This window comes from Phacochoerus africanus, chromosome 4, assembly GCF_016906955.1.
Source record: "Phacochoerus africanus isolate WHEZ1 chromosome 4, ROS_Pafr_v1, whole genome shotgun sequence".
Taxonomy (NCBI): domain Eukaryota; kingdom Metazoa; phylum Chordata; class Mammalia; order Artiodactyla; family Suidae; genus Phacochoerus; species Phacochoerus africanus.
In genome coordinates this window covers 61,788,672-61,813,965 of record NC_062547.1, presented here as the reverse complement: position 1 = coordinate 61,813,965, position 25,294 = coordinate 61,788,672, and the positions used below count along the sequence as shown (strand labels likewise).

The window sequence follows — 25,294 nt, the reverse complement described above, 5'->3', positions numbered from 1 at the left end:
CAACTGCAGAATAGTTTTATTTGTTAAATTACCAAGGTTCAACTGCAAAACTGTTTTGTTAAATAGCAAATGAGATTATCATACAAAAACAGCTATACAACTAGACTAAGTACATAAAGTGCTTAAGTTTCCAGAATATTACACGTGGGTCACTGCAGGTTCCCCACCCCCACCCCCAACAGGAGGCACAGCATGGGCTCCCCCCCCGCCCATTCCCAGGGGGACATGGCTTGCAGGTGGATTCACAGCTCATCGTGGCCCGGGAGGAGTAGGCTCCCAGGCTCACCTCGAGTTTCCCCACCGGTGGCCTCTTCGGGATTGAAATACCACTGGCTGGAGGCCTTGGAGCCCTGGGCCTCTTCCCAGACCTCCTGGTTGATTAAGGCTGCTTCTTTACTCGCCTGGGCGGAGAGTTCCAGAACCTGGGCAAAGCTCCTGTGCAAAGAAGAGGATGATGACAGATTTTTTTACCCTCCATCCCTGGGCACCTGGCATAGCCCAAGCCCCATCACAGCTGCCACGTGATGGAGGCAGGTTCAGGGTGACCTTCCCTGGACTCGTGGGGAAGCAGCAGTGGTGGATAAGCTTTGTCTGAACAGAAGTCAACGAAGGAAACCCTGACAGCAGGACAGGGAAGGTGTGAAAGAAAAGAATCCTTTACTCAACAAATATTTACGACGTATCAACACCTCTCTCCAGGAACTATCCCAGGAGTGGGAGACAGAACCATGAACGGGGAGTGGCCTGGTGCTCATACAACATAAAGGAAGGTAGAAAATCAGCACAAAACAACACTTTTCCCCATCTGCACCTGTGACCCTGGCCACCTAGCAGCCTTTGGTGTGTCCTGATTTCATCCCGGGGCACAGAGAAATGGAGATGCCATTACACTTGTGTCCATCACGAGGACTTTTCCAACCTTTCAGGCCCTTCAGGAAGGACATTTGGCCTCATAAGAGAGAAGAGAACTAGGAGTTCCCGTTGTGGCTTAGTGGGTTAAGAAGCCGACTAGTATCCATAAGGACGCAGGTTCAATCCCTGGCCTCACTCGGTGGGTTAAGGATCCAGCATTGCTGTGAGCTGTGGTGTAGGTCAAAGACTTGGCTTGGAGCCTGCGTTGCTGTAGCTGTGGCATAGGCCAGTGTCTACAGCTCTAACTGGACCCCTAGCCTGGGAACCTCCATATGCCACTAGTGTGGCTCTAAAAAGACAAAAAACAAACAAACAAACAAAAACCCACCAAAAAACCAAAAAAAGCAAAGGAGAAGAAAACTAAATTCTTTTTTGGAAGATGTGGAGGAACGCCCCATGGTTAGAAATGTCCTGGATGAGGGAGAAGGGGGCAGGGTGGCTTTGGGGGGCCAGCCTTGGGCTACATGGACCTGGGCATAGGTTACACAGGGTGCCTGTCATGAAAGCCATCAAGAGGCATTATTACAATCTGAGGCTTTTCTATATTATTTACACATCAATAAGAAGTTCTAAGACCTCCTAGAGCCCCAACCCTGAAAAATATTGAGAGCATGAATAGACCAATCCAAGGGCCCCTGGTCTGTGTTACTCTGAGGAACTGATACACCTCTTTCTATTTTCTCACCAGGGTTCTGGTTGGTTGAAGGCATCCTGCCCATTCCCCTCCCCCTGCCTTGCTGGACCTGATACCCTCGGCCTCTGATAAACACTGGAGCTGCCCACCCTCTGGAAGGCAGCACACCCTCCACAGTGTAGCTGCCAATAGCTCATCTCTGCCCAACAGTTGCAGGAAAGAAGACTATCTTTTTCTTTTCTTTTTTTTTTCTTTTAAGGGCCACACTCGTGGCATATGGAAGTTCCCAAGCTAGGGGTCAAAATAGAGCCACAGCAACCACAGATCTGAGCCACACCTGTGATCTACACCACAGCTCATGGCAACATCGGATCCTTAACCCACTGAGTGAGGCCAGGGATTGAACCTTACTCCTCAAGGATACTAGTCGGGTTCTTAACCTGCTGAGCCACAGAGGGAACTCTTCTTTTTCTTACAATATTTTCTGCAGTACCTTCGGAGCTCCAGATCCTTCATCTGGGTCACTTCCTTGAGTTCGCTCAGCAGGTCCAAAGCCTTCACGTTTTCCTCTGAGCTGCCGATGCCAAGTTCTCCCAGCAGATGGCGCGTGGTCATCAATTCTGGCTGCAATTCATCTGGAGGGGAAAAGGGGTGTCAGCCATGGTTTCAAGGCACCCCAAACAACAGATGCATAAGCTTGGTGGCCAACTAGATTTTTCTTTTTTAAAAAAAAATTTTTTATGAACACACCCACAGCATATGGAGCCAGGGATGGAATCCAAGCTGCAGCCACAACCTGCACCGCAGTTCCAGCAACATCAAATCCTTTTAACCCACTGTGCCGGGTCGGGGATCAAAAACGCGTCTCTGCAGGAACCACAGCCACTATAGTTGGATTCTTAACATTCGTGCACTGGTATCGCCTCTGTGCCCCCTTGCCTGAGATCACTGGGGCATGAGACAGTGGCTCAGGCATGTTTGCGTACAGTCGGTCACAGGAACACAACTGGAATGCCATGTTAGTGTCCTCGACAGAAACAAATCTATGAGTTCCTACTGTGGCTCAGTGGAAACGAACCTGATCAGTATCTGTGAGGATGCGGGTTCGATCCCTGGCTTCGATCAGTGGATTAAGGATCCCGTGTTGCTATAAGCTGTGGTGTAGGTTACAGATATAGTTTGGATCCCTCATTGCTATGGCTGTGGCATAGGCTGGTACCTGCAGCTCTGATTCGAGCCCTAGCCTGGGAACTTCCATATACTACAGGTGTGGTCCCAAAAAGAAAAAAAAAGTGAAGAAGGCAGGACAGATGGCCCTGTCAACCCCCATACCTCCCAGGCACCAAAGCACTTCTGTAGACCTGCCCAAGGAACCCCCCCAGGATGCTTTCCAGCAGGAGAAGTCACGGGCAGGTCCTGCAGACCTGGGTTCTAATCCCAACACAGTCCTTACTCAGGGCACCACCCTGGACAAACTGCAGCCATGCCAGCCCCCCAGGTCCTCGGCCATTTGATGGGGGACACGCCATCTGAGAGGAGGCCTGTGACATGACACCAAGGGATAAAGGTGCCCAGCACACAGGAGACACCAGCACACAGTCGGCGGTTTGCCCCACCCCTTGCCCAGCCCATTTCCTACCCAAGAGCCGCTGCCCGTCTCCATCTTTCAGGTGGATCGATCTCACAGGCAGTTCGTGCCTCGTAGTGTCCAGGGCGGTGGCAAACGTCTTGTACTGCTCCTTGAAGCGGCTGGCCACGGCCTCAAAGGGGCTGAGCATCTCGATCTGCAGGAGGGGCGGGGAAGGGGCCTGTGAGGCAGAGACCCTGCACTCACCTCCCAGGAAGCTTAATGGGCAGCATGGGTGAGGTTCAGATGCAGTCTGCCACATGTCCTAGGGAATCTTCCCAGAAGCTTCAAAGGTGCAGCTCAGGAGCAAGTTTGCCCAGGCCTCCTCATCAGGAACGTGTGTCAGCGTTCCAGTACATTCCAGGGCCGGGCCCTCAACTGGGATCACAGTGGACCGGGGAAAGTCAGAGAACTGAGCTGACATGCCTGCCCTCCACCATGGCCATGCCCGGCCACCGACTTTTCCCTTGTACATGGTGCCTGGGGGGTATAACAAATCACTGATTTATTTAATTGCCTTTTCTTTCCCTTCTACTGTGAGTTCCATGACGACAGGGACCCGACTCTCAGCTCGGGGCCTGGCCACGGGGTGAGCTCACATGCATGTGCTGCATGTTAAGGGCTGAATTGTGTCCTCACAAATCCCTCCGTTGACATCCCAACCCCCAGTGCCTCAGAATGTGATCTGATCTGGAGATTTTGCAGAGACTGTATCCAGTTAAGGTGGGATTATTAAGGTGGGCCCTGATCAGTATGACTGGTGTGCTTACAAAAGGGGGAAATGTGGAGACAGGGGCCCGTGGGGAGAGGGCCTGGTGAAGAGATGGAGGAGAAAACGGCCATCTACAGGCCAAAGGGAGGGACCGGGATACCACAGCCTCCTGGCCCTGGGAAGGAACCAACCTGGCCCACACCTTGACCTCAGACTTAGAGCCTCCAGAACTGAGAGAAAATACATGTTAATTGTTTAAGCCACTGCCCAGCCTGGGGTCCTTCGTTACAGCGGCCCCAGGACTCACACCTACCAGATGAGGAGCCCTATTCCCTGATTGGCCCTTTCTAGATTCCCGGGGTTCACTGTGACCTTCCCTGGACACCCCTATCCCAGCACTGACCACACCAGCACCGAGTCTCCCACCAGCTCCCCGGTCCACCTGGGCAGGCCCAGAGAGCGTCTCTGTGTCACTGGGCACAAGGCCTGGGTGCCTGAAGAATTTGGGTCTGTGTGTACTGAAAGGACACACATCCTCTGGGAAACTGTCCCACGGTAACGCTCATGGTATCAGAAGCCAGGCACGGGGTTAGCGCAGGTGAAGAGGGACACCCACCATCCACATAAGGGCTCCCTCCAAACTGCACCCCTTCCGCCCTGGTGGATGGATGCTGCCAGGACACGTGGCTCAGAGGCCATGGTCACCCCTGACCTGTGCGTCTAGGACATCCGTCAGCTCCCGCTTCCTCTGACAGAGGAGAAGTTTGCGCTTCAGCTCATGGGTCTTTTTCTGTAGCTTCTCCTTCTCTTTGCACATTAGTAATAGATTCTTCTCTGCCTTTTCTTCGAATGCTGCAAGACCATTCTCCATCTAGGAAGCAAAAAACAAAAGCTCAGGCCAGAGGGGACTGAGCGGCCGAGAGTGGCTGCCCTTCCACCTGCAACAGGCATGAAAGAGGCTCTGCCCTCACCTTCAAGGCCAGTAGACTCAGGAGCAGTGTCTGGGATTCCACCATTTCCATCGCTTGGGAAAGATCCTTAAGGAGAAGAAAAAGATACTCCTGGTTCCCCATGAACTGGTATAAATCCAGCTCTCTCCCCCGGGGAGGGGCAGAACCCTAACCCACAGGTACTTTCTTTAAATCTGTCATTCAGCAATTCTTGACTGTGCATCAATACGTTCATTGTTTCTATTTTTTCATTTAGTCTTTTGGGACCTCTGAAAAGGATGAGGATGGTTTGGTCTCTTCCTGGTGGCTGGGCAGTCAAGCACCAGCTGGTGGCACCCACCAACTGGATACCTCACCAGAACCAGGACTTGGGATCCCACCTGTTGAGCCACAGCCCAGCTGTCCTCCCTACCAGGGACAGGGCTTGGCCTAGAGCTTCCTTTGCCAAGGCACCAGCAAACAAGGCCCCAATCTCATTTTTCACATGATCCTGCATTTCTATCTCCTCCTGTACGTGTACTTGGGGAAGCTGAAGCTCTGAGAATCCCCTTAGAACATGTGCTGTTTTTATTCTAAAAGGCATGGCTGGCTTGTCCGCTCTTGGAGCTCCAGGTCCTCGAGAGGTACCTGGTTCGGGACAGGAGTTAGATCACAGTTAGCCGGCCTGCTATAGTGGCTTCCCTCTCATTTCAGACACTTACTGGGCTCTTTTTCTTCAAGGCAGAAAATGATGAAGACTCAGTTTTCTGTAACATCGTTTTTTCTAATTGTGGAGTCTTTCGAACCATACTTTTGTCTAAGATCAAAAAAAGCATTTCATCTATAAGTTGAAAAGATACATGCACCCCAATGTTCACTGCAGCACTATGTACAACAGCTAAGACATGGAAGCAACCTAAGTGTCCATCATCAAAGGAATGGATAAAGAAGATATGGTACACATACACAATGGAATATTATTCAGCCATAAAAAAGAATGAAATGCCATTTGCTGCAACATGGATGGACCTAGAGATTACCACGCTAAGTGAAATAAAGCAGCCAGTGAAAGACAAATATCATATGACGTTGCTTTTATGTGGAATCTAAAAAGAAAAGGATACAAAACAGAAATAGAATCACAGACATAGGAAATAAACTTACTTGTGATAGAACATGATGGAAGATAATATGAGAAAAAGAATGTGTATACATGTACGGCTAGGTCACTGCTGTACAGCAGAAATTGACAGAACATTGTAAATCGACTATCCTCTAATAAAAAACATTTTTAATAAAATAAAATGTAAATATAACCATACAAAGAAAAAAAGAAAAGAAAAAGAAAATAAATTTATGGTTACCAAAGGGGAAAGGGGCAGGGCGGGATAAATTAGGAATTTGGGATTAACGAATACACACTACTATATATAAAACAGATAACCATCAAGGACCTACTGTATAGCATAGGGAACTATATTCAATATTTTGTAATAGCCTATATAGAAAAAGAATCTAAAAAAGAATATATACATATATTCACATGATCCTACATTTCTCTCTCTTCCTGTACTTGGGGAAACTGAAGCTCTGCAAATCCTCTTAGAACGTGTGCAGTTTTTATACATACATACACATATATCTATGCAAATATATATATAAAAAACTGAATCACTTTGCTGTACACCTGAAACTAACACAAGATTGTAAATCAACTATAATTCAATTTAAAAAGAAAGAAAAGAGGCGTTCCCATCGTGGCGCAGCGGAAATGAACCCGACTAGGAACTATGAGGTCATGGCCTCGCTCAGTGGGTTGAGGATCTGGCGTTGTTGTGAGCTGTGGTATAGATCACAGACGTGTGGCTTGGATCTGATGTTGTTGTGGCTGTGGCGTAGGCCAGCAGCTGTAGCTCCAATTGGACCCCTAGACTGGGAACCTCCATATGCTGCAAGTGTGGCCCTAAAAAAGCAAGCATTTTTAAGGTGAGGAGAGCCTATCTCAGGAGACTTTAAAAATGCATTGCAACCCCCAGCTGGGGAAAAGATGGGTACAGCAAATGACTTACCATTAATGGCCGAGAGATCCAGGTCAGGCGGGGCAGTGCCGTGCCCTTCCAGCAAGGTGGACTGCAGGTCACCCTTGCCAATTCCACTGCTATCTGTGGGCCCAATGAGAACCCTGGAAGTCATCACAGTAGCAAGATGCTCTATACCTAAGCAAGTGACTTTCCTATACAGCACCACTTGTTCCCCAAAACTCAGTTTCTTATGAGGGGGCGGTACAGAAGGTTGAAAAACCTCTGGAAATTCCTAGTCAACAACCTGACTATATGTTAAAATAGAACGAGAAAAGAGAGGTATTCTTTAGAACGGAAAGGTACAAATAAGCTTTTTTGCTTAAACAAAAGATCTTAAATCTTTAAATAAAAAATGCTGTGTACAAATGAACTTATTTACAAAACAGAAATAGACCCACAGACATAGAAAACACACATATAATTACCAAAGGGGGAAGGGATAAACTGGGAATTTGTGATTAACAGATACACACTACTATATATAAAATAGATAACCAACAAGGGCCTACTTTAAAACACAGGGACCTATACTCAATATTTTGTAATAACCTATAAAAGAATCTGAAAAAGGGATATATATGTGTGTGTGCATAACTAACTCACTGTGCTATATATTGAAACTAACACAATGTTTGGTATTCCCATCATGGCTCAGGAGAAACAAATCTGACTAGCATCCATGAGGACGCAGATTCGATTCCTGGCCTCGTTCAGTGGGTCAAGGATCCAGCATTGCCATGGACTGCAGTGTAGTTTGCACATGCGGATCGGATCCTACGTTGCTATGGCTGTGACGAAGGCCAGTAGCTACAGCTCCAATCCGACCCCTTGTCTGGGAACCTCCATATGCCATGGATGCTCCCTAAAGACCAAAAAAAAAAGGAAAAAAAACAAAAAAAGAAAGAAAAGGAAACTAACATAACATTGTAACTCAACTATACTTCAATAAAATAAAATAGGGAGTTCCCTTGTGACATGGTGAGTTAAGGAATCGGCACTGTCACTGCAGCAGCTCAGGTTGCTGCTATAGTTCAACTTTGATCCCTGGCCCAGGAATTTTTGCATGCTGTGGATGCAGCCAAAAATAATAATAAAAAAAAGTTTTAAATAAAAATGAAAAAATGAAAAGATGTTGTGTTTCAGGATATAAGAACCTGTTAAGATGTGATATACTCGTTCTGCCCTCTGCTCTTTCCCTCTTTCTCCTGTAGCTTCTGGACTGTTCATCTTCCCTGAGAGCTCCCTTCATCTTTTAGCCTCTATTTAAAAATGTGAAATTATGGCTTATACCATCTAAAATGGGCACCTGGTGTACTGCATGCTTCAATTAAGCCAAGGTTCCAGAAGGCTGTGGAACAAGCAAAGGTATGTAAAATACACTGTCATGTTAGCAAGTCAACAAAAAACTATTTAATGAACAACTATACAGTTGAAGTAGTAAATATGTGGAAACGAAAAGGGTGAAGTCACAAAAGTGTAGGTTATGGTACCCATTTGTGTTAGCATTTTTAGTTTTTGGCTGCACCTGCAGCACATGGAAGTTTCCCGGCCAGGGATTGAATCTGAGCTGAAGCTGTGACTTACAGAGCTGTAGCAGTACCAGATCCTTAACCCACTGTGCCAGGCCAGGGATGGAACCTGAGCCTCAGTGTCAACCCCAGCCATTGCAGAGATAATGCTGGACCCTTAACCTGTTGTGCCACAGTGGGAACTCCTATGCTAGCATTTTAAAAAAATTCTAGATAGATAAACAAAAATCTATCAAGAGTGGTTGCCTCCTAGATGAGAAGTGGTAACTTGAGATGGGAGATGGTGACTTTTCTTGTATTTGCACTGGTCAAACGTTTTGTCATTTGCACATATGGCATTTAAAGTAATTTCTGGAGTTCCCTCAAAAAAAAGTAATTTCCTATGACACCATACAATGGAACGCAGACTCCTTCTAAATGATCACAGCTGAGTTTAAATTATGGTTTCTTAATGCTCGTCACTTCCTAAGCCTCAGAGCTGTTTCACAGCCTCCCTCCATCTTTATGCACCTTTGCTCTTCTGGAGGAGGTTGGGTTTTCTTCCACCTTCAGGCATCTTCCCACTGTTCTTTAACGTATCTGCTGCAGGAGCCTGTCAGGAGAAAACAGGACATTCAGGGGACAAGACACCTCCCCTTCATGAGAAGGGGTTCTCTGCAATCTTAGAGTTCTGCATGTGCTCTTACTTTGAGGCAAAGAACAGACTTAAAGCATTCTGATATTTAATTGCATGTATACAGGACAAACTAATTTTGTCAAAAAGGATACTCTCACATGCACGGAACACAGGAAATCACCAAAATGTTGGCTGGTGATGATGTGAGAAATGGCAGGTTACAGATGACTGACTTTCTGTATACCTTTTAGCACTGGCCAGTTTTATAGAGAGAACATATTAATTTGGTCATCAGAAAAAACAAAGCTTTTGTACAGGTATTAACATTCAAAACATACAAAAAAGCAAGCAATGCATGGAGCTAGCAAGCTGTTATAATATAATAATATAAAAGCAAAAAAAAAAAAACTGTTGAAGAGTGAGAACGTTTCCATGTACAGACACCACGCCTATTCAACCTCCCACTGGAGGTGTGAGAATAAGAAATAAAAGACAAATGGGTTGCAAAAGAAGAAATAAAACTCTCTTCTACAGAGACAATTCTTCACATAGAGAAATCCCAAAACATACTAAAAAACACTACTAAAACTATTAAGTTTAGAAAGGTTGCAGGATATAGGGTCAATATAAAAAGATATTTCTAGCAATGAACAACTTCCAAATTAAAATTAAAGGACAGGAGTTCCTGTCGTGGAGCAGTGTTTAACGAATCCAACTAGGAACCATGAGGTTGTGGGTTCGATCCCTGGCCTTGCTCAGTGGGTTAAGGATCCGACATTGCCGTGAGCTGTGGTGTAGGTTGCAGACACGGCTTGGATTCCGCGTTGCTGTGGCTCTGGCGTAGGCCGGTGGCTACAGCTCTGATTCGACCCCTAGCCTGGGAACCTCCATATGCCGAGGAAGCGGCCCAAGAAATGGCAGAAAAAAGACACACAAAAAAAAAAAAAAAAAAAAATTAAAGGACAGTACAAAGGAAAAGTTCTCAGCAAAGAAAAAAATTTTTATAACTATGTGGTGATGGATGTTAACTCTATTTATTGTGATCGTTTTGCAATATACACAAATATCAAATCATCATATTGTATACCTAAAACTAACACGTTATATGTGAATTTCTTAATTTAAAAAAAATTTCGGGAGTTCCCATCATGGAGCAGAGGAAATGAATCTGACTAGGAACCATGAGGTTGGGGGCTCAATCCCTGGCCTTGCTCAGTGGGTTAAGGATCTGGCATTGCCGTGAGCTGTGGTGTAGGTTGCAGAAGCAGCTCGTATCTGGCATTGCTGTGGCACAGGTGAGCAGCTGTAGCTCTGATTCGACCCCTAGCCTGGGAACCTCTATATGCCGCAGGTGTGGCCCTAAAAAGCAAAAAAAAAAAAAAAAAAAAATTCATCACAAAAAGGAAGAAAGGAAACAGAAAGAGAAGATCTTGTAAAACAGCACAAAAAAAACACCAAATACTTAAGTGTAACCCTAACCAAACGTGAGGAAGGTCTGTCGTACAGCTGGAAATTACAAAACACTGCTGAAAAAAATCTGAGAAGAGCAAATAAATGGAGAGGTGTACCATGTTCACGGATTGAAAGATTTGGTGTTTTTATGATGTTTTTCTCCCCTAAACTGATGCACAGATTCGATACAATTCAAATCCCAGAAGTTTTGGTGGGAAATAGCAAGCTAATTCTAAAACTTATATAAAAAGGCAAAGGAACTAGAAGAGTCAGTTGGAAAAAAATAGAGTGGGATAATTCACACTACCCAATTTTAAGACTTAATACAAAGCTACAGTAATCTGGGCAATGTGGAAATGGCCTAACGATAAACATGTAGAGCAATGGAAAAGAACAGAGTCCATAAATGATATGTACATACAGTCAATTGCTTTGCAACAAAGGTAATGAGACAATACAATAGGGAAAGGAGAGTTGCCGTGAGCTTCAGTACACTGATCACGTATGCAGCTCGGATCTGGTGTTGCTGCAGCTGTGGCACAGGCTAGTAGCTGCAGCTCCGATTCAACCCTTAGCCTGGGAACTTCCATTCGCCACAGGTGTGGCCTAAAAACAAACAAAAACAAAACAAAACAACAAATGGTGTTGGAACAAGAAGACATCCATATACTTAAAACTGATTTCATCATCACACTAGATACAAAGATTAATTCAAAATGTATCACAGACCTAAATATAAAACCTAAAACTATAAAACTCAGGAGAAAATCTTTATGATCTTCAGTTAGGCAAAGTTATTTGTTTTTTTTTTTTTTTTGCTTTTTAGGGCCACCCCGACTCCTAGTTCCCAAGCTAGGGGTCAAATCAGAGCTACAGCTGCTGGCCTACACTGCAGTCACAGCAACATGAGATCTGAGCCAAGTGTGCAACCTACACCACAGCTCACAGCAACACTGGATCCTTAGCCCACTGAATGAGGCCAGGGATTGAACCCACATCCTCATGGATACTAGTTGGGTTTGTAACCCACTGAGCCACAATGGGAACTCCAAAGGTTTCTTAGATAAGACAACAAAAGCACATTCTATAAAAGCAGAATAAACTGGACCTCATCAAAATCAAGAAATTCTGTTCTTCACAAGATACTTAAGAGAATGAAAAGCCAAGCCACACACTGGGAGAAAATATTTGCAGATCACCAGAAAGGGTTGGTATCTAGGATATAGAAAGAACTCTCAGAGTTCATACTGTGGCACAGTGGGTTAAGAATCCGACTGCAGTGGCTTGAGTTGTTGTGGAAGTGCAGGTTCAATCCCAAACCTGGCACAGTGGGTTAAAGGATCCAGTGTTGCTGCAGCTCAAATTCAATCCCTGGTCTGGAAACTTGCATATGCTGCAGGCGCAGCCATAAAATGTAAAAAATAAAGAGAAAAAGAGGTCTCAAAACTCAATAATCAGATTGTTATGATCATTATACAACTACAGATGTGATAAATTCATTTGAGTAATAAAAAAAGATCTGTACCTTGGTATAAGCTTAAATATAACTTAATATTTCCAGATTGGAAGGAGAGAATGAAAAAAAAAAAACTTAATAATGAGAAAACAACCCAATTTTTTTAAATGGGCAAAAGATCTGAAAGGACAGCTCTCCAAAGGTATTGGAATGGCCAATAAGCACATGAAAAGATGATCGATATCATTAGCTGTTATGGAAGAGCAAGTTAAAATCACCATGAGCAGTTCCCGTCATGGCTCAGTGGAAACAAATCTAACTAGCACCCATGAGGATGCAGGATCAATCCCTGGCCTTGCTCGGTGGGTTAAGGATCCTCGTTGCCGTGAGCTGTGGTGTAGGTCACAGATTCGGCTCAGATCCCACGTTGCTGTGGCTTTGGCGTAGGCCGGTGGCTACAGCTCTGATTGCCCCTAGCCTGGGAACCTCCATATGCTGCAGGGTGCAGCCCTAAAAAGACAAAAAACATATATACATACATAAATAAATTAAATAAATAAAACAAATCACCATGAGATACCACTTTACACCCACTAGAATGATGTCGATCTTAAAGTACTGACTCTCCACTGGAGAGGGGGGCAGTTTCTTACAAAGTCAAACATACATTTACTTCCAATTCCCCTCCTGGGAGAAACAAAAACATATCCACATGGAATCCAGAAGGAATATTTAAGGTGGCTTCATTCCAAATTACCAAAACCAGGAAACAAACCAAATGTCCTTTGTCAGGGAATGGCTGAGCACAGCGTGGTTCATCCATGCTGTGTAATATTCTTCAGCCATTAGAAGGAATCAGCACTAACTGTAACAGGCAAGGGCAGGGAGAGAACTTTATGTGAAAGCAACCAGACTGCAAGAGGCTACATCCTGTGCGCCATCTTTTCAATGACCTTCTGGAAAGGCAAAGCCACAGGGACAGAAAGCAGATCTTGGATGCCTGGGGTGGGAAGGGGCTGGTTCCTTTGGAGCACAAGAGGATTTGGGCAGAGGGAGGTGGTGGTGACAGACTGTTCTCTTTCTTGTGGCGGGTCTGGGGCTAGATGTGTTTGTCAAAACTCACAGAACTGTATGCCGAAAAGAATGATGCTTCTTCTATGTAAATTACACCTTAATTTAAAACATGAAAAAAAAAAAAAAAAGAAGAAAAGAAAACAGAAGGTCTTACAGAGCTAAAATCCTGGAGTTCCCGTTGTGGCTCAACTGTTTAAGAAACCAACATAGTCTCCTTGAGAATTCAGGTTCAATCCCTGGATTAAGGATCCAATGCTGTCCTGACCCTCAGCTGCAGCTGTGGTGTAGCCCTCAGCTGCAGCTCCCATTCAACCCCTGGTCCAGGAACTTCCATATGCTGTAGGTGTGGCTGTAAAAAAGGAAAAAGAAAAAGATCTGAAATCCTATGTAGCATGCAGACACATGGGGGTCGTATAAGCAAGTTTGCCAGGCAACATTCAAATTATGAAGTACAGCAGCAGTGAAAGCACTGACCCTAATCACTAGGCCACCAGGAAACTCCAAGAACCATTGTTTTAATGCAAAAGCTTTTGGAGACTCAAAGGGTTTTAAGAGAGGCTCATAGCAATGTCGGATCTTTAACCCACTGAACAAGGCCAGGGATCGAACCCACAACCTCACGGTTCCTAATCGGATTCGTTTCCACTGCACCACAATGGGAACTCCTAATGACTGTTTTCATTAAACACCACACAGAGCAGCCTCTCAAGTAGTTCAGTGTTTCCTGCTATCACTGTCAATAGTTTCATTATTTTCATGGTGTGGCTAGAGGGTAGGTCACTAAATTCTTCCTCTAGGAGTTTCCTGGTAGCCTAGCAGTTAAGGATCTGGCATGGTCACTGCTGTGGCTTGAGACACTGCTATGGCATGGGTTCAATCCCTGGCCCCAGAACTTCCCCATGCCACAGGCACGGCCAAAACAAACAAACAAACACCTCCTTCTCTAATACTGCATGACTCAGGCATGTAGCTTTTCTTCCCCCGTAGTCTTTCTCTAAAAACCTACAGATATTTTTAAAATACCAGCCAAGGAGTTCCCATCATGGCTCAGTGGTTAACTAATCCGACTAGGAACCATGAGGTTGTGGGTTCGATCCCTGGCCTTGCTCGATGGGTTAAGGATCCAGCATTGCCGTGATCTGTGCTGTGGGTCACAGAAGCAGCTCAGATGCTGCAGTGCTGTGGGTCACAGAAGCAGCTCAGATGCTGCACTGCTGTGGCTCTGGCATAGGTGGGCGACTGCAGCTCCGATTAGACCCCTAGCCTGGGAACCTCCATATGCCATGGGTGCAGCCATAGATAAGGCAAAAAGACAAAAAAACAAAACAAAACAAAAAAAACAGCCAAGGTGCAGCGGAAATGAATCTGACTAGTATGTATGAGGATGCAGGTCAGAACCCTGGCTTCACTCAGTGGGTCAGGAATCCAGCGTTGCCATGAGCTGTGGTGCAGTTCACAGATATAGCTCGAATCTGGCATGGCTGTGGCTGTGGTGTAGGCCAGGGGCTGCAGCTCCAATTATACCCCTAGCCTGGGAACTTCCATATGCTGTGGGTACATCCCTAAAAAGCAAAAAAATAAAGTAAAATACCAGCCAAGGCCAGGGAACTGTGTGCCAGGCATTAGACAGAATTGCTTCAGGACAGGATTGAGATGGAATTATCTGATTGAAAGACAGGAATAAGTTTATGATTCACCAGTGATCAAGGCTTTGCAAAAAAGGGATTCTCAAAGTAATCACCCACGACAGAGATCCATGCTTTGGCATAAAGGGAATGATAGTCTCAAAGGCAGTGTTTCCAAAATGCTTCCTTCAAGACCAAGTTGTACCTGCCTCAGAATTTCGAGTTTGTTGGAACTCTGTCCCAAACTGTTTCAAATGTACACTGTAGTGTTACCTTTTTGGTGGCTTCCTTCTCATATTGCAAGTACCGGGACTCCACCACTCTTCCACCTGTGGGGGATACACTGTGGTTTATAACAAAACTACAACATGGGAGCATGAGGACCCACCATGCACCCAGGATTCCCAGCCGCCCACCAGAGAGCTGGGTGCTATCAGTCCTCCCTGCTTATCCTCAAGCAAGTATGAGATACCTACTGTATGCAAGAACATTATAGGAGCCCCGACTGTAAGCAAGAACATATATGGTATACCTACCGAATGCAAGAACATTTATGGCACAACTACTGTATGCAAGAACACTTATGGGACACCTGCTATATACAAGCCCTTGGGCTAGAAGCAGAAACAGATCCACAGGAGCTAGTATCAAGGAAGATCAGAAATATGTGCCAAACGTCAAAGCAGAAAGTGGGCTCGGCACAGGGCAGGGAAAGAAAGAACAATCTTCCAGAGATGGCTACCTGCTTGCCTCCTTCTCCCTCCCCAAATCACTCCCTATGGTCGTGACCCCAACCAATCGTCTCCCACCCAAGTCCATCTATGACCCACTCATGGAACTGCCTTTTACGGTCCCCACCCCCTTCGCCCACTTAGGACTGCTCCCCTGAGACACGTCTGACACAGTGCTTTTCTAGGACACAGCTGTGTCCCTGCCGACAGTCCAGCCCCAGGTCCCCTTCTAAGCCTGCCCCTGGGACACTGAAGGCAGATGGAGGAAACACACGTGTTCCTCTGATCTCCAAGGGCTCTAGCGGCAGCCCCAGTGACTACTCACAGTGCTCTGCTCTGCTCCTCCACCCCCTCTCCTAAACCCTCCCACCAGCCTTCCACTGGACCCATCCCTCGGGTCAGCAGGTCAGGTGGGGACCTGTTTCCTATTTCACTGGTAAGACAAAGACCCTCCCACCTGGAGATCAAGCTGCCTCCCAAGCTCAGGGCCATATCCCGGGCTCCCCTACATGGAGAGACCTCTGTGCTTTGGCATAAAGCAAAGCACCCCCTCACTCAGGGTGCTAGTGCCCAGCCCTCACCCCATTAGGAAACTGTCCTGGCAACCCCTCTTCCCCCACCCTACCCTGCACCTTCCCACTTCCTCTCTCCAATGGTCACACTGTTCATTCTCCCCTGACCCAGCTCCTCTCCCTCCACCCCCGCTCACCCGTTCCCCACTTCTCTGTTCCTTTTCACAATGCTACCTCCTCTTCCTCTTCTACCTCCTTCCCTCGAATCCCCCCACTCCCCAGCCTGGCTCTCACAGTCACCACAGCACCAAAGAACCTCCTTTCAGCCAGACCACTGAGATCTCCCTGCTCCAAAGCCCACCGGCCCATTCTCAGTCCCCGTCCTGAGCCAGCAGCGGTACTGGGCACCACGCTCACTGCACTTCCTCCTTGAAACACTATGTCCTCCAGGCTGGCTGCTCCTCTGGTGGCTGCGACAGGCTGTCCTGTGGGTCTATTAGCTGGTGAAGGTTGGATGCCTCCAGGCACCTTGCAGGTCTTGCCTCACCTGTTCCTCCAGCCAGCGGGCACACATCACCCCTGCCTGCCTTCACAGCTCTGCGCCACCTAGCCCCTCCCTCGGACCAGAAGCTAACCCCCATCGTGCTGTTTTATCCGCAGCAACTGTTACTGCCCAACACACCCTGTGTCTCTTTGTGTCTCCTTTCACCTGTGTCCTGGATGACAAGCTTCCCGGGGGCAAGGACTCTAGTCCTTTTTGCTCATTGCTGTGTTCCACCACCACGCAGGGAGCAGGTGCTCAGCAAGCAGTCAAATGCATGATTCCGCACTTATCCTAGATGTCCCCAGAGCTCAGGTGTCTCCCATTTCACCAGGAAGAGTGACATGGTCAGTGTCACCCTGCTTGACAATTTGGTTGAGACTGTGATTTCAACTGTCTTATCTTTTATTTATTTATTTATTTTTCTCTTTTTAGGGTAGCACCAAAGACATATGGAAGTTCCCAGGCTAGGGGGTAGAATTGGAGCTACAGCTGTCAGCCTACACCACAGCCACAGCAACACCAGATCCTTAACCCACTGAGTGAGGCCAGGGATCAAACTCGCATCCTCGGAGTTCCCATTGTGGTGCAGTGGTTAACGTATCCGACTAGGAACCACATGGTTGCGAGTTCGATCCCTGGCCTTGCTCAGTGGGTTGAGGACCTGGCATTGCCATGAGCTGTGGTATAGGTTGCAGACATGGCTTGGATCCTGCGTTGCTGTGGCTCTGGTGTAGGCCGGTGGCTACGGCTCCGATTCAACCCCTAGCCTGGGAACCTCCATATGCCCTGTGGGAGCAGCCCTAGAAAAAGGCAAAGAGACCAAAAAAAACAAAAAACAAAAAACAAAAACCCCGCATCCTCATGAATACTAGTCGGGTTCTTAACCCATTGAGCCACAATGGGCACTCCACAACTTCATTATCTTCACGCCTTCATTATCTTCCTTTGGACAGAGGTGGCAACTGCAAGCTTGAGCGGAAAGCAACTGCGAGCCTGAGCCATGGTTAACAGGGCACCTGGAGCTGGATGCGGAGCTGGTGGTGGTCCCAGGCATGCCCCAGGTAGGGAAGCACTATATCTGCATGGCGAGTGGGCTCAGACTGTCAAGAAGGAGGCCTCTAAAAGTGGAAGCAAGACACCCCATTTCCAAGCAAAGGAGACCACCTGCCTTAAATGTAGTATCATCAAGAGTTTGCTTCATCTAGGACAGATCTGAGGCTCTGAGTTCCTTGCACAGTTGAAAAGCAGTTTTAAGGAGTTCGGGGCATGGCTCGGTGGTTAACAAACCTGACCCACAATCCATGAGGATGCAGATTTGATCCCTGGCCTCGCTAGTGGGTTAAGGATCCGGCGTTGCCGTGAGCTGTGGGGTAGGCCTCACACTCCACTTGGATCCCACGTTGCTGTGGCTGTGGCATAGGCCGGTGGCTATAGCTCCGATTCGACCCCTAGCCTGGGAACCTCCACATGCTGTGGATGTGGCCCTAAAAAAAAAAAAAAAAAGCTGTTTTGAGTTTCCGAAAAAAAACCAGAATGCACCTGTTTGTTTTAAACAGTGGTGGAGTTCCCACGGAAGCAATGTTATGGTGACGGATATAATTTGTGTCCAAGAACTGCACCATGTGTAAACATAAGAGATGTTACAGATCAGATCATCCAGCAATGCTGTAGGTAGAAACCTCCAGTCCTTTGGAACTAGAATTCTGGAAGTTCTCTTGAGACCTACACTGGCCCACAGCATAAGAAAATACTTCATCCTAACAGAGGCTTGAGCTCCAACGTGGGAGATCCCTGAGTCTACCACTCAAACTGGGCGCTGCTAAGAGTTGAGGGGGGCACTGCTGACAGTGACCCCAGTCCTTTGGATGGACATCAGACGTGTGGGCAAGCCCTAGTCTGGAAACCTCCATATGCCACAAGTGTGGCCAAGGGACTGACAGGATTAGCGAGAAGAAACAGACTTTGATGCTTTTTGGTTTTGTTTTTTTCTTTTTTGGCAGCCCTGCAGCATGTGGAGTTCTCACATCAAGGATCAGATCCAAGCCACAGTTGTGACCTATGCCCACAGCTGCGGCAACACCAGGTCCTTTACTGTATTGTGCCAGTCAGGGATCGAACCTACATCCTGGCACTGCAGATGCCACTGATCCTGTTGCGCCACAGCAGGGACCCAGACTTTGATATTTGATGATGAATTAGGATCACACTCTCCTCACCCATACTTCTGAGTGACAAGTTCTGGGCACAACCTGCCACCTCCAAGGCCAGAGGGCCCATGGCCCTAGATGACCCCCACTGGGTCCTGCCGCACCCCTGGCTACAGGGCTGGGTGACCAGACTCCGGATCCCCAAAGGTGTGACTACACAGAAGTAAAGCCCCAGCTCCCCTGGTCTCACCTGTTTGTTCTTCCTTGAAAGCACTTATTGGGGAGAAAAAAAAAAAAATCACTTTTTATTTCAGTGGCTCAAGAGACAGACTGCAATTCTCCTCACCTTGTGTTCTTCTCCCTCTCGTCTTAGCACCACTAGGAGTACTGGGACCCCCTGAGGAAGGCTTCCTAAAAGACAGAGACGGGGGTCTTGTTAATGCAGTTTGGATAAGATGCTCAAGGAAGCCAGCCAGGAGCCCGGGCTTCCTCGGGACAGCCCAGCCCCAGCCCCCACCCCCAACACCTGAGCCACAAGAGCGAGTATTTTTGCAGAGCCTCAAGACCCCATCCTAGAGTTCCCATTGTTGCTCAGTGGGTTAAGAACCCAACTAGTATTCATGAGGATGCAGGTTCAATCTCTGGCTTCATTCAGCATTGCTGCAAGCTGTGTTGTAGGTTACAGGTGCAGCTCGGATATGGTATTGTTGTGGCGTAGGCAGGCAGCTGCTGCTATGATTCAACCCCTAGTCTGGGAACCTCCATATGCCACAGGTGTGGCCATAAAAAGCAAAATAAAATAAAAAATCAATCTCATTAATTCACCAGGCATGCATGTGCCTACTGTGTGCCACTGGGGATACGCGGTGAACAAGCAACAAAGCTCCTTCCAGGAGAGGGATGGCCAGCATTTTCCTATCAGGCAAGTGAGAAGACAGGTAAAGGGATGGGGGTGGGAGGTTGGAAGGTGAGTGACAAACCATCATTTGCTCAGGGACACAAGGACGGACGTTCCCAGACAAGGATCAACAGGACCAAGGGCACCGGGACAGAGGAGAATGATGTGGAGACTGGAAATGATCAGCCCTGTGGCTCAGCTGGAGAAGAATGACAGAGGATGCGGGATGGGGGAGGAGAGAACGCTGAGCCTGGCTGACAAGATTTCTGAATTCTCAGCTTAAGGGCTCAGACTATTCCCAGAGCCCAGGGTGTAGTGATCTCTTCCTGTAAAGGGCCAGACAGCAAATATTTTCATCTCTATGAGCCACAGGCTGGCATTTGCAACTACTCAACGTTGCCATCCCAGCATGAAACAGCCTCGGACGATACACAAAGGAACAGGCATGGTTATGTTCTAATAAAACTTGGTTGACATGTGACATTGGAATTTCATGCAATTTTCAAGAGTCAAAATGTCATTCTCATTATGAACCCCCCTAAACTGCTGGTAGAAATGTACATTAATACAGCCATTACGAAGAACAGAATGGAGGGTCCCTAAAAAAACTAAAAATAGAACTACCATATGATCCTGCAATCCCACTCCTGGGCATATATCCAGAGAAAACTATAATTGGAAAAGAGACATGCACCCCAGTGTTTGCTGCGGCACTAGTCACAACAGCCAAGATAATGGAAGGAACCTAAATGTTCATCAACAGAGGAATGGATAAAAATGTGGGCTATATATTCAATGGAATATTACTTGGCCATAAAAAGAATGAAATAATGCTTTTTGCAGCATGGTTAAACCAGATTATCCTACTAGGTGAAATAAGCCAGAGAAAGACAAGTATCATAGGATATCATTTATATGTGGAATCTAAAAAAAAAAAAGATACAAATGAATTTACATACAAACAGAAAAAATCTTACAAGACAAAGCAAACCTGTGGTTATCAAAGGGGAGAGGGGTGGGGAGGGATATATTAGGAGTTTGGGATTAACATATACACACTATTATATATAAAGCAGATAACTAACAAGGGCCTATTGTATGGCACAGGGAACTATACTTAATGTTTTGTAATAACCTATAAGGGAAAAAAATCTGAAAAAGAAAAAAATTTATATATATATATGTATAACTGAATAGTTTGCTGTACACCTGAAATGAACACAATATTATAAATCAACCATACTTCAATTTTATTTTTTTTATTTATTTTTTTTTCATACTTCAGTTTTTAAAAATTATTCTTTTGATTTTTCTTTTTAGCCTCACCCACAGCATGCAGGAGTTCCTAGGCCAGGGATAGAACCCACACCACAGCTGTAACCAGAGCCACAGCAGTGATGACACTGGATCTTTAATCCACTGAGCCACAAGGGAACTCCCTTTTGATTTTTTTTTTTTTTGGTCTTTTTAAGGCTGTACTCACAGCATACAGATGTTCCCGGACAAAGGGTCAAATTGGACCTGAAGCTGGTGGCCACAGCCACAGCATACCAGATCCAAGATGTGTCTGCGACCTACACTCAGCTCATGGCAATGCCAGATCTTAACCCACTGAACAAGGCCAGGGATCTAACCCGCGTCCTCATGGGTACTAGCCGGGTTAGTTACCACTGAGCCACAACGGGAACTCCCCCTTTTGATTTTTTTTTAATAACCATTTAAAAATGTGCAAACCACTCTTAGCTCACTAAGCCATGCAAAAAAGGGGGCATTCTGGCTGTAGCCTGTGGAGAACCACTACATATAGCAGGAGATGGACACTGTCAGAGAACGACCACCAGCAGCCGGGAGGAAGAGAGGCTCTGAGGTTGCAGAAGGACAGGGACCACATCTGCTCCTCACTGTTCCCTAGCACCTGTGGGTTCACTGCTCGAGCTGCCATCACAAAATTTGAGACTGGGTGGCTTAAACAACAGACCTTCATTTCTCATGGTTCCGGTGGCTAGAAGCCTAAGATGAAGGTGCAGGCAAGGTGGGCAGCCACTTTCTTACTGTCTTTGTGTGCAAGTGGAGAGAGCCGGCGTGCAAGCTGTCTACAGTTTCTTCTCTTTTTTGTCTTTTTAGGGCCATACCTGCAGCATATGAAAGTTCCTAGGCTAGGGGTTGAACTGCAGCTGCAGCTGCTGGCCCCACAGCCATAGCAATGCTGAGCCACATCCCAGAGCTATGCCACAGCTCAGGGCAATGCCAGATCTTTAAGCCACTGAGCGAGGCCAGGGATCGAACCCACATCTTCATGGATATTAGTCAGGTTCTTAACCTGCTGAGCCAAAAGGGGGACCCCCTACAGTCTTTTCTTATGACACCAGTCCTACTAGATTAGGGCCCCATCTTTATGACCACACTTAACCTTAACTTCCTTAGAGGTGACATCTATAAATACAGTCAGGGGGTGAGGGCTTCAACATAAGAATCTGAGAAGGGGGTGAGGGATGATACAAACATTCAGCCCCTGGAGTTCCCGTTGTGGCTCAGTGGTTAACGAACCCCACTAGCATCTATGAGGATGAGGGTTGGGTCCCTGGTCCTGCTCAGTGGGTTAAGGATCCGGCATTGCTGTGAGCTGTGTGTGGTGTAGGTTGCAGACTCGGCTCGGATCCAAAGTTGCTGTGGCTGTGGCATAGGCCGGCAGCTAGAGCTCCGATTGGACCCCTAGCCTGGGAACCTCCATTTGCCATGGGTGTGGCCCTGAAAAGACAAAAAAATAAATAAATAAACCCAAAAAACAAACAAAAAAAAAATTCAGCCCTTAACAGCCTGGGAGGCAGGAGGCACTTGATAAATATCTGTCAGACAAATCACTCAGGGGTGCTCACTGGAGGGCAATTCTGACTCCTGGGAGACATTTGGAAACCTGTGAAGACATCTGCGATTGTCACAACAGAGGGAGCAGCTATCAGCCTAGTGGGTGGAGACCAGGGATGCTGCTCAACACCCTATAATGCATAGGGCGCCCCCATCCCAGAGATGACCTTGCCCCATATGACAGCACTTGAGGTTGCGGATCTGCTGTCATGGAGAATGAGTGATGGGGCGCAGGGGACAGAAGTCTGCTGCAAAACTCCTGTCAAGAAATAATGAACCCTGAATATTATTCAGCCCTAAGAAGGAATGAAGTGCTGATATATGCTGAAAAAGATGAATCTCAAAAATGTTACCCTGGGTCAAAGAAGCCAAGCACATAAGGCTTGTATGATTCCCCTGATGTGAAATGTCCAAAAGAGGCAAATCCATAGAGACAGAAACACAGATTGGTGGTTCTAAAATGTTCTAAAATTAGGTTGTTGGGAGTTTCCATTGTGGCGCAGTGGAAACGAATCCGACTAGGAACCATGAGATGGAGGGTTTGGGCCTTGCTCAGTGGGTTAAGGATCTGGTGTTGCTGTGGCTGTGGTGTAGGCTGGCAGCTACAGCTCTGATTCAACCCCTAGCCTGGGAACCTCCATATGCCACAGGCGGGGCCCTAAAAAGACAAAAAAATGAAAATAAAAAAAGAACAAAGCCCGATGTGATAGGGGACTGGGTTCCATGAAGTTAAGAATCACTGACTAATTAGTTGGCAGGTATGGGAGAGCTGGGTCCAGTTTGGGCAAGTGGATGCCAGGCAGGAGCCTGGATGCTGTAAATCCTGCTGATGTTACACGACAGGCTCCACTGGTGACAGCAGTGGTGGTCCCCGTGCTCAGCTCACTGCAGCCTCCTTCTGTGTAGTAGGCTCTGGGGACACCAAAGTGAGACCCAGGCCATGGTGGGGGATGCCTCCAGGCACAGCAGAGAGAAGCAACTTTAACAAATGCTGGCTGGGTGCCACCTGCTCTGCTCCTTCCTTGGAATCCTCCCAACCCTAAAAATACCTAACTGTTGACCTGCTTTATCTTCATTTTCCAGACAAGGACTATAGGTTTATACAGGTCATATAAACTTTGTGCCTGTTTTCTCAGGCTTTGCCTCCTTGAAATATTCTTGCTTTCAATCGATGCAAGAATTAGGGCGATTTTGCTTCTAGCATCCAGCTGGTCTAGGGGCTAGGATTCCTGGTTTTCACCCAGGCTGCCCAAGTTCAATTCCTGAGCAGTTAAGATCTAACTTCAAGTCATTAGTCACTCCTGTCTCTCCGAGATCAGGTGGAGGAAACAAAAGTGATTTCACATGGCCTACTCAATTTTAATTCACACAGGCACAAAAAACATTGTGGAATGAACAAATAAACACAGCCCTGGAATCATGCCTGGCACCAGGGAAATGTTACCTAACCCTAACCCTTGCTCTTGCTGTGTGGGCCTGAGCAAATGACCTTCCCTCCCTAAAACTCCATCATCTCCTTTGTCCACTGCAAAATGATAACTGCAATAACAAAGGACCACTTTTAGGGTCCAGTCACTGTTTTAAACGCTTTGAAGCCACCCACTAAGCCTACAAGGTTGAGCGGTAGCGTCATCAGCCCGCGGAGGAAAGCGAGGCAAAGAAGTTTAAGCCACTCGCCAGAGATGACCCAGGATCTAGCAGGCTTGACCAGGGACTTGAACTCAACCTCTGGTCCTGAGCCCACGCTGCAGGGCATGCGCATGGGCTGCATCCCACCTCCCAGAACCTACGCATCCTCCATAGTTCTCGGACGGGTCAGATCCGGACTCCCCCCGAGGACCCTCGCTCCCCAACTCTGCTGCCCTTCTGTCCCTAGCGCTCGACCATGGCCCTCCACTGGCACCCACAAATCCAGACGCGCGGCATCTCAACTCACCCGGCGCCACGCCCCGAGGTATCCGCCATTTTCCCGCCTTCAACTCAAAGGCCTGCTCTTCAAGTCCGCGCCCGCGCCCCCGCCCCCACCTCGACCAGGCCACATTGAGACGCCTCAGGAGGGGTTGCCGCGGGCCGTGACGACTGTGGCTGTAAGCAGAGCGGGCGACTCCTCCGCGCGCGCCTCTCTGCCTTCCCCTCACACTTGGTTTCGCCCACCAGTGGCAGGGGGCGGTGGCAGGGGCCGGGTCGGAAGTGATGGGCGTGGTTTATGGGTCCCCGCCCCCTAGCGCGCTGGCGTCACGCCCCCCGGACCCCGCCCCTCCGGAACCCGGAAGCGGGAGCGCGCGGGGGAGCCGCGGGCGCGGCGGGGCGGAGCGGCCCGAGGAGCAGCGGGCTGGCTGCCGGGCTGGGACCCGGCCCGGGACCGGCGGCGCGCGGCGGCCGAGGCCCAGGTGAGTGCCGGGCGGCTGCGGGTTGAGTGTTCGATCTTGAAGCTCTCATCGGCGGGCTGCCTTGTGGAGGGACGGATCTGAGGGTTACTGGGGGGGCGCGAAGGCAGGGGTCTAGGGGGCGGGAACGAGCGTGGGTGTCGCAGAGGGTTTGCAGGAGACGGAGTGGGAATGGGAGGATGAAGGAAAGTTGATGTGATGGGCCTGGTGAAGGAGTTTTTGGGCGGGTGTGGAGGCAGATCTTGTGGCTTTGAGCAGCTTCTCTGTGGAGGACGTGGCTTAAGTGGTAGTTGGAGGGTCGCAGGAAATGGGGCTGGGAGGGGGAGAGGCAAAGAGGCGGGGTTGAGAGGCCCAAGCTGGGGGTTGAGAGGAGCGAGGCCGCTGGGGGAACAGTCGGGGTGCGATTGGGGGGGAAGGGGTGCAGGGCGGCCTGGGGGCGTCTTCCTGCGGTTGAAGAGGTAGAGGAATAGTGCCTGAGGGAGGGCAGTGCCTAGGACTCAGTGGTTGCTCAATAAACGCGAGGGGTTCTGAACCCAGTGGTACGGTGGCTGGCCGAATTGGTA

The 25,294-nt window shown here is 47.8% G+C and overlaps 2 protein-coding genes across 11 annotated transcripts in view; one reads left to right on the top strand and one right to left on the bottom strand.

Annotated features, from left to right (window-relative positions):
- Window positions 1-24,522, bottom strand: HAUS8 (HAUS augmin like complex subunit 8). The gene is made up of 11 exons (XM_047776685.1): window positions 24,281-24,522; window positions 18,928-18,992; window positions 14,921-14,976; window positions 8,935-9,016; window positions 6,884-6,976; window positions 5,537-5,631; window positions 4,857-4,922; window positions 4,598-4,756; window positions 3,186-3,330; window positions 2,040-2,181; window positions 1-435 (listed from the first exon to the last, which is right to left on the bottom strand). Exons 1-11 carry the CDS (start codon window positions 24,307-24,309, stop codon window positions 243-245), a joined length of 1,125 nt encoding a protein of 374 aa, XP_047632641.1. The 5' UTR covers window positions 24,310-24,522; the 3' UTR covers window positions 1-242.
- An 82-nt stretch (window positions 24,523-24,604) lies between these two features.
- The window catches only part of MYO9B (myosin IXB), a 111,731-nt gene continuing 111,041 nt past the window's right edge, over window positions 24,605-25,294 (top strand). For 7 of the 10 annotated variants that reach the window (XM_047776679.1, XM_047776674.1, XM_047776678.1 and 4 more), the window contains exon 1: window positions 24,605-24,734. The gene's annotated coding sequence lies outside the window, so the exon portion shown is untranslated. The remainder of the gene's footprint in view (window positions 24,735-25,294) is intronic. The other 3 variants (XM_047776681.1, XM_047776682.1, XM_047776676.1) reach the window with 1 other exon arrangement.